The 13,338-nt window shown below is 39.1% G+C and overlaps 1 protein-coding gene across 13 annotated transcripts in view; it reads left to right on the top strand.

Annotated features, from left to right (window-relative positions):
* STAU2 (staufen double-stranded RNA binding protein 2) overlaps positions 1-13,338 on the top strand; it is a 311,591-nt gene that overhangs the window by 176,370 nt on the left and 121,883 nt on the right. For all 13 annotated transcript variants that reach the window (XM_081816134.1, XM_081816132.1, XM_081816137.1 and 10 more), the window contains one exon: positions 12,832-13,139. In XM_081816134.1, coding sequence (XP_081672260.1) covers positions 12,832-13,139 — 308 coding nt within the window. The remainder of the gene's footprint in view (positions 1-12,831; positions 13,140-13,338) is intronic.

The following is a 13,338-nucleotide window of genomic DNA, read 5'->3' as shown; positions in this document are numbered from 1 at the left end:
GTTTCTTTTCTGCTAGAGGATTTGGTGTAACCATTCTTTTAGCATGAGTTTACTGGTGAAAATTGTCTTTAGTTTTCCTGTATCTGAGAATGTGTCACTATCCCCTTCATTCCTAAAGTATATTTTTGCTGGATATAGAATTCTGGGTCAACAGTGCTTCCACTCCCCTCCCCCTGAGCACTTGATGAGTATTGTGCTATTTCCTTTTGGCACCCATGGTTTGGGATGAGAATCCACTGTCATTTGAATTGTTTTTCTCAGGTTGTTTTGCTTTTTTCTGACTGCTTTCAAGATTCTTTTTCTTTGTCTTTAGTTTTTGGAAGTTTAATTATGATGTGTTTGGTTGTGGATTTCTTTATATTTATCCCACCGGGGTTCACACAGCATTTTGAATCTATGAGGTTTATGACTCTTGCCAGTTGGGGCATTTTCAGCCACTATTTCTCCAGTGCTTTTTTCAGCCCCACCGTCTTCCTAAAATCTAAGCATAGATTTTAGATCTTCTGTTGTAGTCTCACTGATCCTTAAGGTATTCATTTTTTTCCAGTCTTTTTTTTTTTCCTCTGTTGTTCATGTTGGGTAATTTCTATCTTTTTAACTTCCACTTCACTAATTCCTTCTTCTTTTCCCTCCATTCTGCCGTTGAAACCATCCACTAAGATTCTTATTTCAATTATTGTGTACTTTAAGTTCCAGAATTGTCATTTGGTTCTTATCTTCCATTTCTTTGCTGAGACTTTCTGTTTGCCAAAGCTTTCTGTTTTACAGTTGTTTCAAGCATGTTTCTACTTGCTTAATTGAAGCATTTTTATCATGGCTGCTCTAAAATTTTCATTAGATTATTCTGAAATCTCTCTCCTCTGAATATTCGCATCTTTTTATTTTTTTGTATTCAATTTGAGATCTTCATGGTTCTTGATATGATTTGTAATTTTTTATTGAAATGTGGACATTTTCATATTATACTGTGAGACTCTGAATCTTTTGTAAACCTATTTCTGTTGGGTTTTGTGTGTGTGTGTGTGTGTGTGTGTGTGTGTGTGGCACCACTTGGCCTGTGGAGTAAGGGGTGCCACCTTGTTATTGTTAGTTGCAGGTACAAATCCAGTTTCCCCCTTCTACCTCCATTGATACCCAAGGTGGGGACTCTTTATTATTGCTGGATAGGATGTGAATTCTGGCTGCACATAGTCTTCATTGACACCACAATGGAGATAACCTTTTCACTGCTAGGTGATAATTAAAGTCCTGACTCTGTACTGTTCCTCTCCTGATGACAGTCTAGCGGGGAGAGGATAGGGTGTCACATTACTGCTGGGTGGGGGTAGGGTAAATGTCCAGGCTTCCTGTGATCTCCATTGATACTATAGAGTGGGGTCCTAGGTCCGTACTAGGCCTTCTCTAAACCTACTAAAGTGAGGGTTTTGGGGAGTCTTGTTGTAGCTTGTTGGGGGTAAAAGCTTAGGCTCCCAGCTTGGCCTTTGGTATCATGGGTAAGAGTAGGACAACAGTTTTTTGTGTGTGCTTGGCTGAACTAAAGTAGTTTTTTTCTAAGTTTTCTGTCTTGCTAGACTATTCCTTTCCTGGGCCTAAAAAATGAATTTGTTATTTTTGCAAGGCAATTTTTAAAATTAGATATATGTTTAATATTTATATAATTCCAGTCAGTTCATTTTTATTTAAATATTGTGGAATTAGGGCGCCTGGGTGGCTCAGTTGGTTAAGCGACTGCCTTCGGCTCAGGTCATGATCCTGGAGTCCTGGGATTGAGTCCCACATCAGGCTCCCTGCTCGGCGGGGAGTCTGCTTCTCCCTCTGACCCTCCCCCCCTCATGCTCTCTCTCTCTCTCTCTCTCTCAAATAAATAAATAAAATCTTTATAATATTGTGGAATTAGTCATAACTTTCTGAGTAATATATAGACTAATTTGTAATAGATTAAATCATAATTTCTATCATATAAGAATTAAAAGAAAGTGTTGCATGGAATAATTTCTTTCATTCTAAAGCTATGCTTTTTCTGTTATGTTAACCTAATATTTGAAGTTACTTTCTCACAACAAATAAAATTATAATGCTGGATGAGCAGGTTATTTTTCAATGTCTTCCCAAACAGTAGTTTCACAATGTGAATCTTTTTTTTTTTTTTTTTTAAGTAAGTTCAGCTTGGCTCCTATCTGTCTTCTCTATTATTATGCCACTTGAGTGAGACTCTGGTTCATTGAGCCTAGAAAATAAGTTTGAAAGGAAAAACAGGAGATACCTCATATTAAGTTCAATATCTTGACAGTTTCTTTTCTCTGTTCTGGTGTTAGAATATTTCAAGACTCATTTGCACAGAACTTGAACGTACAGTTGCAAAGAATAACAGTTTTTGGTTTTATATTTGTTTTACTGACTGAATGGTAGTTATACATGCTGACCCCAAAGCCAGATGACTAGTTGCAGTCCCAAGGCTTGCCACTTATGGGCTGTAACTTTGAGAGTTCACCATGACCTTACTGTGCCTCGGGGCCTTCATTTGAGTAAAAATGGAGATAATCATAATTCCTGTGACAGAGGGTCACTGTGAGGATTACTGGGCTAATACATGCAAAGCCTGTTTTCCAGTAAAGACTGTGATTTATCTATAATTATTATTGTTTTATGAGCTATCTGGAACAGATGCTTGAGAGCTAGCAGGGGAATAGTGTGGTGCAGTGTGGGGGGCTCTTGCAGTAGACAACGATTTCAGTATGTGTTTCCTCCTGCTGAGAGATTGGTCATTTGTATCACGTGGAGGGCTTATATAGTCCATTTTTCAGGGTTTTTGTTTGTTTGTTTTTTGCAGTTTAAGGGAAATAGTCATTAATGGATTTTTTCTGTGAAGAAAGATAACTAATCTTTATTTTATCAGCAACATTTTAACACCATTTAAATAAATGAATAATTGAACATGGCTCATTATCTTCACAAGCTGCTCTCAAACTTCATTTTTTTTTTTTTTTTTTAACATTTTATTTATTTTTTTGACAGACAGAGACAGCGAGAAGGGGAACACAAGCAGGGGGAGTTGGAGAGGGAGAAGCAGGCTTCTTGCTGAGCAGGGAGCCTGATGTGGGGCTTGATCCCAGGACCCCGGGATCATGACCTGAGCTGAAGGCAGACGCTTAATGACTGAGCCACTCAGGCACCCCAAACTTCATTTTTTTTTAAAGATTTTATTTATTTATTTGACAGAGAGAGAGACACAGCGAGAGAGGGAACACAAGCAGGGGAGTGGGAAAGGGAGAAGCAGTCTTCCTGCTGAGCAGGGAGCCCGATGCGGGGCTTGATCCCAGGACCCCGGATCAAGACCTGAGCCGAAGGCAGATGCTTAGCAACTGAGCCACCCAGGCGCCCCTCAAACTTCATTTTTACTATAACAGTTTTGTCTTACTCAGTAGAAATAGTCACAGTTCTGTCTTTACTGAAAATGTTGAGCCTTGAGCAGATTTCTTCTACATAAGCCAACTGAGACTTTTCTTTATTATTAAGGTGAGTTGTGAATTTATTCACCATACTCAGGTCCTTATCCTTTGTCATTATATATTTCTAAGTTTTCTTTTTTTAAAGAAAAAATAACAGTTCAGCTCCTGGGTTTGAAAACTCCCAACTAGCCCCTTTCCTTGGCTAAGACAGTGTGCATTTGTGCAGTGGGACAAGCTTTCCAAAGGCTTGTCCCAGTTCCTTTGAAATTTATTTTTAAAAAAATTCAAAAACACCTTTTGTTGCTGTTACTGTTTTTAGCTTTTTAGAGAAAAGTTACCGTTTACCATTTTGGTGTTCCCCTCCTCCCTGTTGCGCAGCTGAAATAATGAAGGCACAGTCCCCTTGAGGTGTGCTGGGTGATGCGTCATGGCCTCCTGTCAGGCCTCTCCCCTGGGATTCCACCGTTTGTGGCTCAGGGCTGCACTAAGCACTTTTCCCTCTTGGTACTGAAGTGTACTATGCTCACCAGAAGACTTTCATATCTTGCCAACAAATTCTGTCAGTAATTTAATTCATATGCATTCACCAAGTTAATAACTTCACATACATCATGTTAAATGTAGTCCCTGCCCTCCCAAAAAAAGAAAGAAAAAAGAAAAAAGACCAATAAAATGCACAAATCAACAAAATTGGTGCTGTCCAACTCTAAGGGCAAGAACAAGGTTAGATTTCACCACTGATTTAAGTTATGCTTTTTGAGCACATTAAAATATATCATTTTATTCATTAGTTCAGTAATGATATCTTTTTCAATGTAGCTATTTCTTTAATCCAGAACAGCTTTAGTATCATCTGTAATGTGAGATGTGATCAAGTGTTTGCTAATTAAGAGAACTTTACCTTCCAAGCTGATTCTGAAACTGAACTTAAAAAAGAAACTTCTGGGGCACCTGGGTGGCTCAGTCTGTTAAGCATCTGCCTTTGGCTCAGGGTCCTGGGATCGAGTCCCATGTCCGGCTCCCTGCTCAGTGGGGAGTCTGCTTCTCCCTCTCAGTCTCCCTCTTTGCTCTCCCTCTCTCTCTCTCTATCTCAAATAAATAAATAAAATATTTTTTAAAAAATAAAAAAAGAAACTTCTGACAAATTATTTACCTGTTTGATTTTTTCATTGTATTGCTTTTAGTCAACATTTCCCTTTTTTAGTTTGATTTTCAGAAGAATTTCTTTCAAACTTTGCATTAGTTGGTTTTTGTCTCCTCCTAGTTTATATTTGACTTAAAATTAGGCAGAATTAGGGACCCTTGAGCCTTAGCTGAAAGACAGGTTGATACTGAGCTGTGTGGAGAGGGAGAAGTGGAGTCCCCTAAAACTACCTAGTCTGTTCCATTGCATCTCAACAACAGGGCAGCAGGAAATGGAGTTTTTAAAAAAAAATTTTCATTTAAATTCAATTTAGTTAACATATGCTGTATTATTAGTTTCAGGGGTAGAATTTAATGATTCATCCATTGCTCATTACATCATGTGTCCTCGTTGATGCCCGTCGCCCAGTTACCACATCCCCCACCCACCTCCCCTCTAGCAGCCCTGAATTTGTTTCCAAGAGTTAAGAGTCTCTCATATTTGCCGGAAGCGGAAATATCTAAGATCCAATCAGCCTAGTAGCTAAAGAACATGCAGAGGATGGACTGACGATCCCTGCACTCCGGGGGGATGACCATGGTGGTCCAGTGGTTCCTTCTTGGGCTGCATATGTGCTCATCTAATAAATAGCCATGAGCTTCCCTGGGAAAAGAAGAGCACCAGCCACTAGGCCAGAGCCTCGAAACCACGGACTGTGCATTAGGCAGAGGCAGCGGTCAAAGCTGCAGACCTCAAAGAGCAGGCACTGCTGATGCCGGCCCTGGTTGGTCTCAGGGCCGTATCTAGTGCCACTGCCACTGTCCTTCCTACCTTGATGTCTCAGCAGGATCTTGTTCTAGGGTCTTTGAACTGAGGGAGAGGCCCAGAGCAATGTAACAGTGCTTTCTTGTAACTGGGCTTTTACAACTTTTTTTTAAAGCTGTAAAAGTGGTACAGAGGGTTTGCATGTGCCCATCACTCAGCTTCTCCCAGTGGTGACATCTTACGTAACTACAGTACAATAACAAAACTAGGAAATTGATACTGGTGCAATATAATAAATTCGGCTATAGACCTTACTTGGATTTCATGAATTTTCGTAGAGGTGATTTTTTAAAAATAATTGTAAGACTGATAAATCATGTTGTTGTTGCTCATGCTTTTCTCAGATTTCCTGTTTTGAAACAGCAGTCCACTTCCCAGTTTTTAAGATTTTTTAAAATTACAATTTGCTTCTGAAACTTTAGGGTTTATTGAGCAGATTACAATGATGATAAGAGGTGTTACCACCATTGGGACACACAAGGGAAATTTAGTGAGTTGCAGGGTGGACTTTATCAACAGGAAGATCAGCTACATAACATATTTATACCTGGCCGCCACTTAAAACTTCGGACAAGAGATTTTAAAAAACGAAACTCACTGAGAATCAATTTTGCCAGTAGCAACCAAGTAACTTTTCAGATAAGCAGTTCAAAAAATGGGGGGGTGTTTTAAAATAATTGATGCTAATCAGGAAGCAGGACAGATATCACTAAACAAAATATTCTTTTTTTTTTTTTTTAAGATTTATTTATTTTTGAGAGAGAGTGGGGGTTGAGGAGCAGAGGGAGAGAGAGTCTTAAGCAGACTCTGTGCTGATCTCACAACCCTGAGATCAGGACCTGAGCTGAAACCAAGAGTCTAACGCTTAACTGACTGTGCTACCCAAGCGCCCCAACAAAATATTCTTTCTGATCAAAGAAGGAATAGAAATCTGAGGCATCAGCTTTCAAAACATATGCAAATAATTGACTTTCTTATGTTAAAATTTGGTGAATTGTCCGTGATGGTACCTAAGTAGAAGCAGAGTCTACACACATGTGCTAAATTTCAGTCAGAGGAACCTTCCACCCCACTATTCTGCTCCTTGTCTCACTTAAAAAACATTTTTAGCCCTATGTGAATTACAACTTTTTGTTATGCAAAACTCACTATAGCAAAAGGAGACCTGAGTATTATTAGGTATTTGAGTATTTATTTAAAAAAAAAAGTTAGTCCAACAGTTTTGTGACAAAAATTCAAAAAATTCAAAGCTTTGATATAAAAAGTGACAAACTGATTTTCCTAAGAAATAGCTACGTACTCATTCCATGGACTTGGAGAGAAGTTCTTCTTTATAGACTAGCACCAGTGTAATAACATGATCTTTCTTACTGCATTGGCTTGCCCTGTTGTTCTGATACCCTGATACCACTTACTATTCATTAACACTCGTGTTCTTCAGCCTCTCTCAAAGAGTCAGGACGTTATTGAACACTGAAAGGCAAGGTTCTCCTGAGTTTGCTTATCTGCACATATGATAAAACCTTGTAAGAGATCTTTTTTTTTTTTTTTAAAGATTTTATTCATTTATTTTTTAGAGAGTGAGCGAGAGAGAAGCAGCATGAGAGGGGAGAGGGTCAGAGGGAGAAGCAGGCTCCCCGCTGAGCCGGGAGCCCGATGTGGGACTCGATCCCAGGACCCTGGGATCATGACCTGAGCCTAAGGCAGACGCTTAACCATCTGAGCCACCCAGGCGCCCCCCCTTGTAAGAGATCTTGATTCAGAATGCCCTCTGCAGCTCTTCCAGTAAGGACTAGAGCTCCATGAAGATGCTCCAGAAGGTTCTGCGTGAACCAGAGGGTTCACATACACACTAGAAAGAAGCACAAACCTAATGGGAAAAATGTAAAATGGGCACGACGGCCCAGCATTCCTCATTTTGTAAGATGTCACAGTTGCTGGCAAGTTTGGGCTTTTAAAATCCTGTTTGAACATCCATATTTTAGGGAGATTTTGGTGAGTCAATCTCTGGAATGTTTAGGGCCAACCACGGTGACATGGATCAGCCCTAGAGTCGACCCTAGGCAAACCCCAGGCATGGAGTTTAATTCCTGGATTAAACGTACCTATATGGAGTTGACTGGACATTGCACTCAGCTCCCTACTTGTGCTTTCAGGAGGCCATTTAATGTAATGTTTAGGTATCCAGGCTCTAGAGACAGACTCCTTGGAGTCGTATTCTGGCATTGCTTTGTATTATCCATATGACCTTGGCTGAGCTCCATGCTTCAATTTTTTTCATTTCTAATATATTGAAATACCCATTTCATATGGTTGTTGTGGGGAATTAAATGGGATAATTTCATTTAAAGTGCTAGCATAATGCCAGTGTTGTATCTGCAGTGTAGCTGTGTACAGTGGTTACAGACAGATAGTACCAACATGGGAGTACTAAAGGCAAAGTCACGGACAGAAGATAGATGATGGGAGAATGGGTTAAGGACATCCTCAGAGAGAGCATGAATATAGTAGGATGTAATAGGCTTGAGCAAGGGGAATACATTTGAAGTCCATGAGCAAAACTGAGGTCCAGACTAACAGAAAAGAAGGCACAGGCTGAACGGGGTTACATGAGAAGTTTATCCTGCACAGTAATTAAAGATAGATAGATATATATCAATATAACAATGAAATATTGTAGTGCCAATAATTATTTAGAATAAACCTGTTTCAACAGAAGAATGAGAAAACAAATTTAGTCACATACTGCTAATAGAAGTATAAATTCGTATAGTTTTTCAAGAGGCCTATTTGGCAAAATAAGTTAAAGTCCTTAAATTTATGTATAGCCTAAATTACTCTTTGATTCTACTTTCAGGTCTTTACCCTACTGAAAAGCTACTTAAATTTACAACAGGAAGAACGTAAATGAATTGTGACCAATCCATACACTCTGTTACTAATATTCAAGTTAAAAATCATTCAGTAGTTGACTGCAGAAATCCACATGTGTCTTTTACAGTCTTTCAACAACTATTACATTAGTTGAGCTCTATAGAAAGGAATCTTCTTTATTCATGAAGAAAAGTCAACTCAGGCTTTACTGTAGAATAAGGGAGCCTGAACTCTGCATGAGTTCTTACACTGTGATGTAATGCCTCTCTGGAGTGTTGAGAGAGCATTTTTGTTGCTTTATAATATTGTTATTGGCAAGCCCATTACTGCTGTATAATAACAATACTGAAGTAATGCTGTTAGTTTCTTGATTTCTTAAATTGAGTGTAGAATTTAGAGTCATAACATTTAAATTATTCTTTAAATAAGAATTACATGTGGTATTTATGCATCTCATGAAAAAACAAAAACCAATAAGACATTTCACTTACCAAATTGGCAAATATTTTTACAATTTTATTGAGGTATAATTGAAGTATAATAAGCTGCACATAATGTATACAGTTTGATCAATTTTGACATATGAACTGTTTTTACTTAAGGCACTTCTGACACCAAATATATGAAGATTTTTTTCCCTCATACCAACCACTTCTCCAATTTTCCAGACACCAGTTGAGTGTCCTACAGTTCAACTCAATTCGGACATGACCCAGAATTAACGGAGACCCCCACAAATAAGGGCCCAGCCCCATGAGACTGCCCCACTTCAGATGCCAGTCACAAGTCCCATGCCACCACCTACACTTCTCACCAGCTGGCTATCAATTTAGGAAGTTCCCACAGCCGCCTCCTCACGTTTGATCATTTGCTAGAATGGCTCACAGAACTCAGGAAGGTACTTTATTTACTATCACTGTTTTTTTTGTTTGTTTGTTTTGGTTTTTTGAGGATATAAAATGAACAGCCAGATGATGAGGTGCATAGCGTGAGGTCCAAAAGCGTCTGGCGCACAGTAGTTGGCATTGGGGTGCACCACCCTCCCAACACATGAATATGTTCAAAACTCGGGCGCTGTCCAAGCTTCATCATTTAGGGGTTTTGTATGGAGGTTCCATTACATAGGCAAGGTTGATTACATCATTGGTGAGCTCTAGCTCCTCTCACCTCCCCAGAGGTCAGGGGTGGGGCAGAAAGTACCTTTTTTCTTGTTTTGGTATTGGGTATTATTTGAAAATCTTCTCACTTATCTACACAGAAAGCAGAGGCAAAGATTTTTTAATAATAATATTCAATACCAAAATAGGGAAAAAAGGCACTTCCATATGTTAATATGGGAGTGTGAAATTCTTACAGCTTTTTTGGAGTTGTACCAATTTGGAGCAAATTGTTAATGTCAAAAAAACCTAAAATGCATATTGTTTGAATAGCAATTCTGCTTCTAACTTAAGGAAATAAATTTTCTTGTAAACAGGGATTTAAAAACAAAAATGTTCATCACTCTGTTGTTTATAATTACAAAAATTTGGAAACAAGTTCGATGTCCAACAATATGGACTTGTTTAAGGAAACAATTCATATAATGAAGTATTATGCCTTAATATTAGTAGTAGAAGTATATTGTCTTATAAACAATGGGATCATATGGTATTCCTATGTTTTAACATATTTTTTCAACTCAACGACAAAAAAGTTCATACAATAAAAAGACTAAAAGCATATCTTTAAAGCAAAATGTTAGTAGTTTCCTCTGACTAGGGAGATTTATCTGTATTTTTTCCAATGCGTGTTTTCTTTAAAAAATTTTTATTGAAATTTCTTCCTGATTATAAAACTAACACAAAGGCATAAAGTCAATCCATAAAATCCACAAAATATATATTAATTTGAGCTATATAAATTATTTTTTAAAAAATAACAACTGTTTTGTGTTTTGATGCTATCAGGATAAAGTCCCTGGAGCTTGGCCCCTGCCTGCCTCCACCTTAACCTTTTCCAGTTCCCACCTCTCCATGCAATAGTGGTAAGGAACTGCCTGAGGTTTTCTGACCCACGCTCTCTGCTGGTCCCTGCCTTTATCTCTCTGCCTTCAGTGCTCTTCCTCCTTGGCTTTATTCTCCTTATCCCCTGAAATCTGTGTCATGTCGAGGAAGCCTTTCCTGAGCTCCTAGTGCTTCTCCTTTCCCATTCCCACTGCTCTCTAGATCCACCTTTACCACGTTACATTAGCCCTTTTCATTTTCCTCTCCCAACAGACAGAGCTGACTGCAGGTCAGGACAGTATTGGTTAGCATAGTGCCTGGAACCTAGCGATAGGAGCTTAACTATGTGTGTGTGCACGTGTATGTTTAACGGCATAATAGAAATAAAGATGTGATGGGATCAAACAGCGGGGAGTGTTGGAAGAAGTGTGACTATATCTGCATGACTAGAGCATGGGATCTTCATGAAGAATTTTTTTTTTTTAAGAGTTTATTTATTTGTCAGAGAGAGAGAGAGCACAAGCAGGGGGAGCAGCAGGCAGAGGGAGAAGCAGTCTTCCCACTGAGTGGGAGCCCGATTGGGCCTTGATCCCAGGACCCTGGGACCATGACCTGAGCTGAAGGCAGACACTTAACCAACTGAGCCACCCAGACATCCCTTCATGAAGAATTTAGATGAAAATAGAAATGTAAGGAGGAGCCAGATGATTAAGGGCTTCATATGTCATCCCAAGGAGTTTGGATTTAATAGTGCAGTGATGAGAAGCCAGAAAAGATGTTAAAGTAAGAAAATGGCTAGCCTTAGAATTTTTCAAAGTGTTAGTTGTTATTAATGTTACATTAAACATTAGGATATAGAATTGTTGAATCAGTATGTTATACACCTGAAACCAATATAACACTGTATGTTAAATATACTAGAATTAAAATAAAATTAAAATTAAAAAATGGGATATAGGGCGCCTGGGTGGCTCAGTCGTTAGGCATCTGCCTTTGGCTCAGGTCATGATCCCAGGGTCCTGGGATCGAGCCCTGCATTGGGCTCCCTGCTCAGTGGGAAGCCTACTTCTCTCTCTCCCTCTCCCACTCCCCCTGCTTGTGTTCCCTCTCTCGCTGTGTCTCTATCAAAAAAATAAATAAAATCTTAAAAAAAAAAAAGGGATATAAAAGAAATTTGTGAAGTCCTGGGTTAAACCAAGTTGAATAGATTTTTGTTCTTAACTTCTCAGTCTTTACTATGCTAATGTGCATTTTTAATCTTCCAAAAGGTAAGGGTGTGTGTATGTGAAATCGTTTGCATTATTTCCTAGATTTATTTATCATGGAACACTTTTATTTGGGGCTATGTTATAGACATTTGGGGAAATGGACACCAGGGAAACTAGCAGCAGTGAAACCTTTTTTTTTTTAAAGATTTTATTTATTTATTTGAGAGAGAGCGCTCGAGCAAGCGCAAGGTGGGGGGGGGCGCAAAGGAAGGAGCAAACTCCCCGCTGAGCAGGGAACCCAACACAGAGCTCCATCCCAGGACCCTGAGATCATGACCTGAGCTAAAGTCAGATGCTTAACCAACTGAGCCACCCAGGCGCCCCAGCAGTGAAATCTTTTAGTGATTGTTACAGTAGTCCAGGTTAGAAACATTGAAGGCTTGAATCAGGTTAGTGGTGGGAGAGAGAGAGGCAAGAACATGGGAATTAAGTTGTGTCTGTCAGAGCACTTTCTCCAAAAGCGATGATTTCTCAATAATTTTAAAAGAGCATGATTTGAGAGTTGCTAGTATCTGATCCAAAGACATTAGAACATGCAGTGTGAAATGTAGTTTGAAACATCTCTGAGACAAATGGTTGTCAAAGGAAAGGGCTTCTTTTATATGTTTATAACCCCAACAACAGATAACATAGCCCTAGGCTCACTCCTCTTGATATCAGAACCAGCCCATGGTCTGGCTTGAACTCACACACTTGATGATGAAGGGACAAATTCTAGAGTGGATATGGTAACTGCTTATTTATAGGTGAGTCAAAGATGGTTGTCAGGAGTGTAGGTTGGACAACTGAGCAGATAGATGGTGGTATCATAAGGAGATTAACAAGATAGGAGACAGTGCTAGTTTTGGGAAGAAGAAACTCTGTCACTTTTTGAAATGTTCATGAGTTAAAGTTGTCTGTGGGACACCCTTGTGAGGAGAAGAGCACCTGTATGCCATCAGGTATATGAGTTTGTACCTCAGATGACTTGGACTGATTCAGCCTTCATTATACTTACTGTTTCTCAATTGCTGCATGTGTTAGGGGTTTCATGTCTCTTTATGAGATGATAAAATACTAAATTGCAGGTTGAAGACCCAGCACATTCCTAATCTTTTTAAACTTCTGATTTGGGAATATTGAAACATGTTATTCACCTCTAAATTGAGGCTGCAATTGCCTCGGCACGTATGAGGAAGACGCTTAATTGACAGTGTTTCTTACTCCTTTGTCATTAAACCAAGTAAAATCATCAAGTTAATAATGCTATAACATGTTTCTATTTTAATTATTTTAAATGTAATAACAGTGTTCCTTCATTTTATTTATAGCTCCAAAAGGAATTCTTCATTTGTCTCCTGATGTTTATCAAGAGATGGAAGCCAGCCGCCACAAAGTAATCTCTGGCACTACTCTAGGCTATTTGTCACCCAAAGATATGAACCAACCCTCAAGCTCTTTCTTCAGTATATCTCCCACATCGAATAGTTCAGCCACAATTGCCAGGGAACTCCTAATGAATGGAACATCTCCTACAGCTGAAGCCATAGGTTTAAAAGGAAGTTCTCCTACTCCCCCTTGTTCTCCAGTACAACCTTCAAAACAACTGGAATATTTAGCAAGGATTCAAGGCTTTCAGGTATGAATTAAAAGCAAAAACAAAACCAGAAAACAAATTCCATTAGCCCCAAATCCTCCATCTCTGTCCATCAGAAAGCTCATCCTTGCCTGCCAGCGTGACCTATATGCCACTTACATTGTAAAGTATTAGGAACACAGAGGTCAGAAAAAAGAGAGCCATATGCACGTGCCTCATTTTCTTTTATTTTCATTCTGTC

Source organism: Leptonychotes weddellii, chromosome 4, assembly GCF_054177405.1.
Source record: "Leptonychotes weddellii isolate Sample4059 chromosome 4, ASM5417740v2, whole genome shotgun sequence".
Classification (NCBI taxonomy): Eukaryota; Metazoa; Chordata; class Mammalia; order Carnivora; family Phocidae; genus Leptonychotes; species Leptonychotes weddellii.
This window is presented reverse-complemented; position numbering and strand designations above follow the sequence as displayed.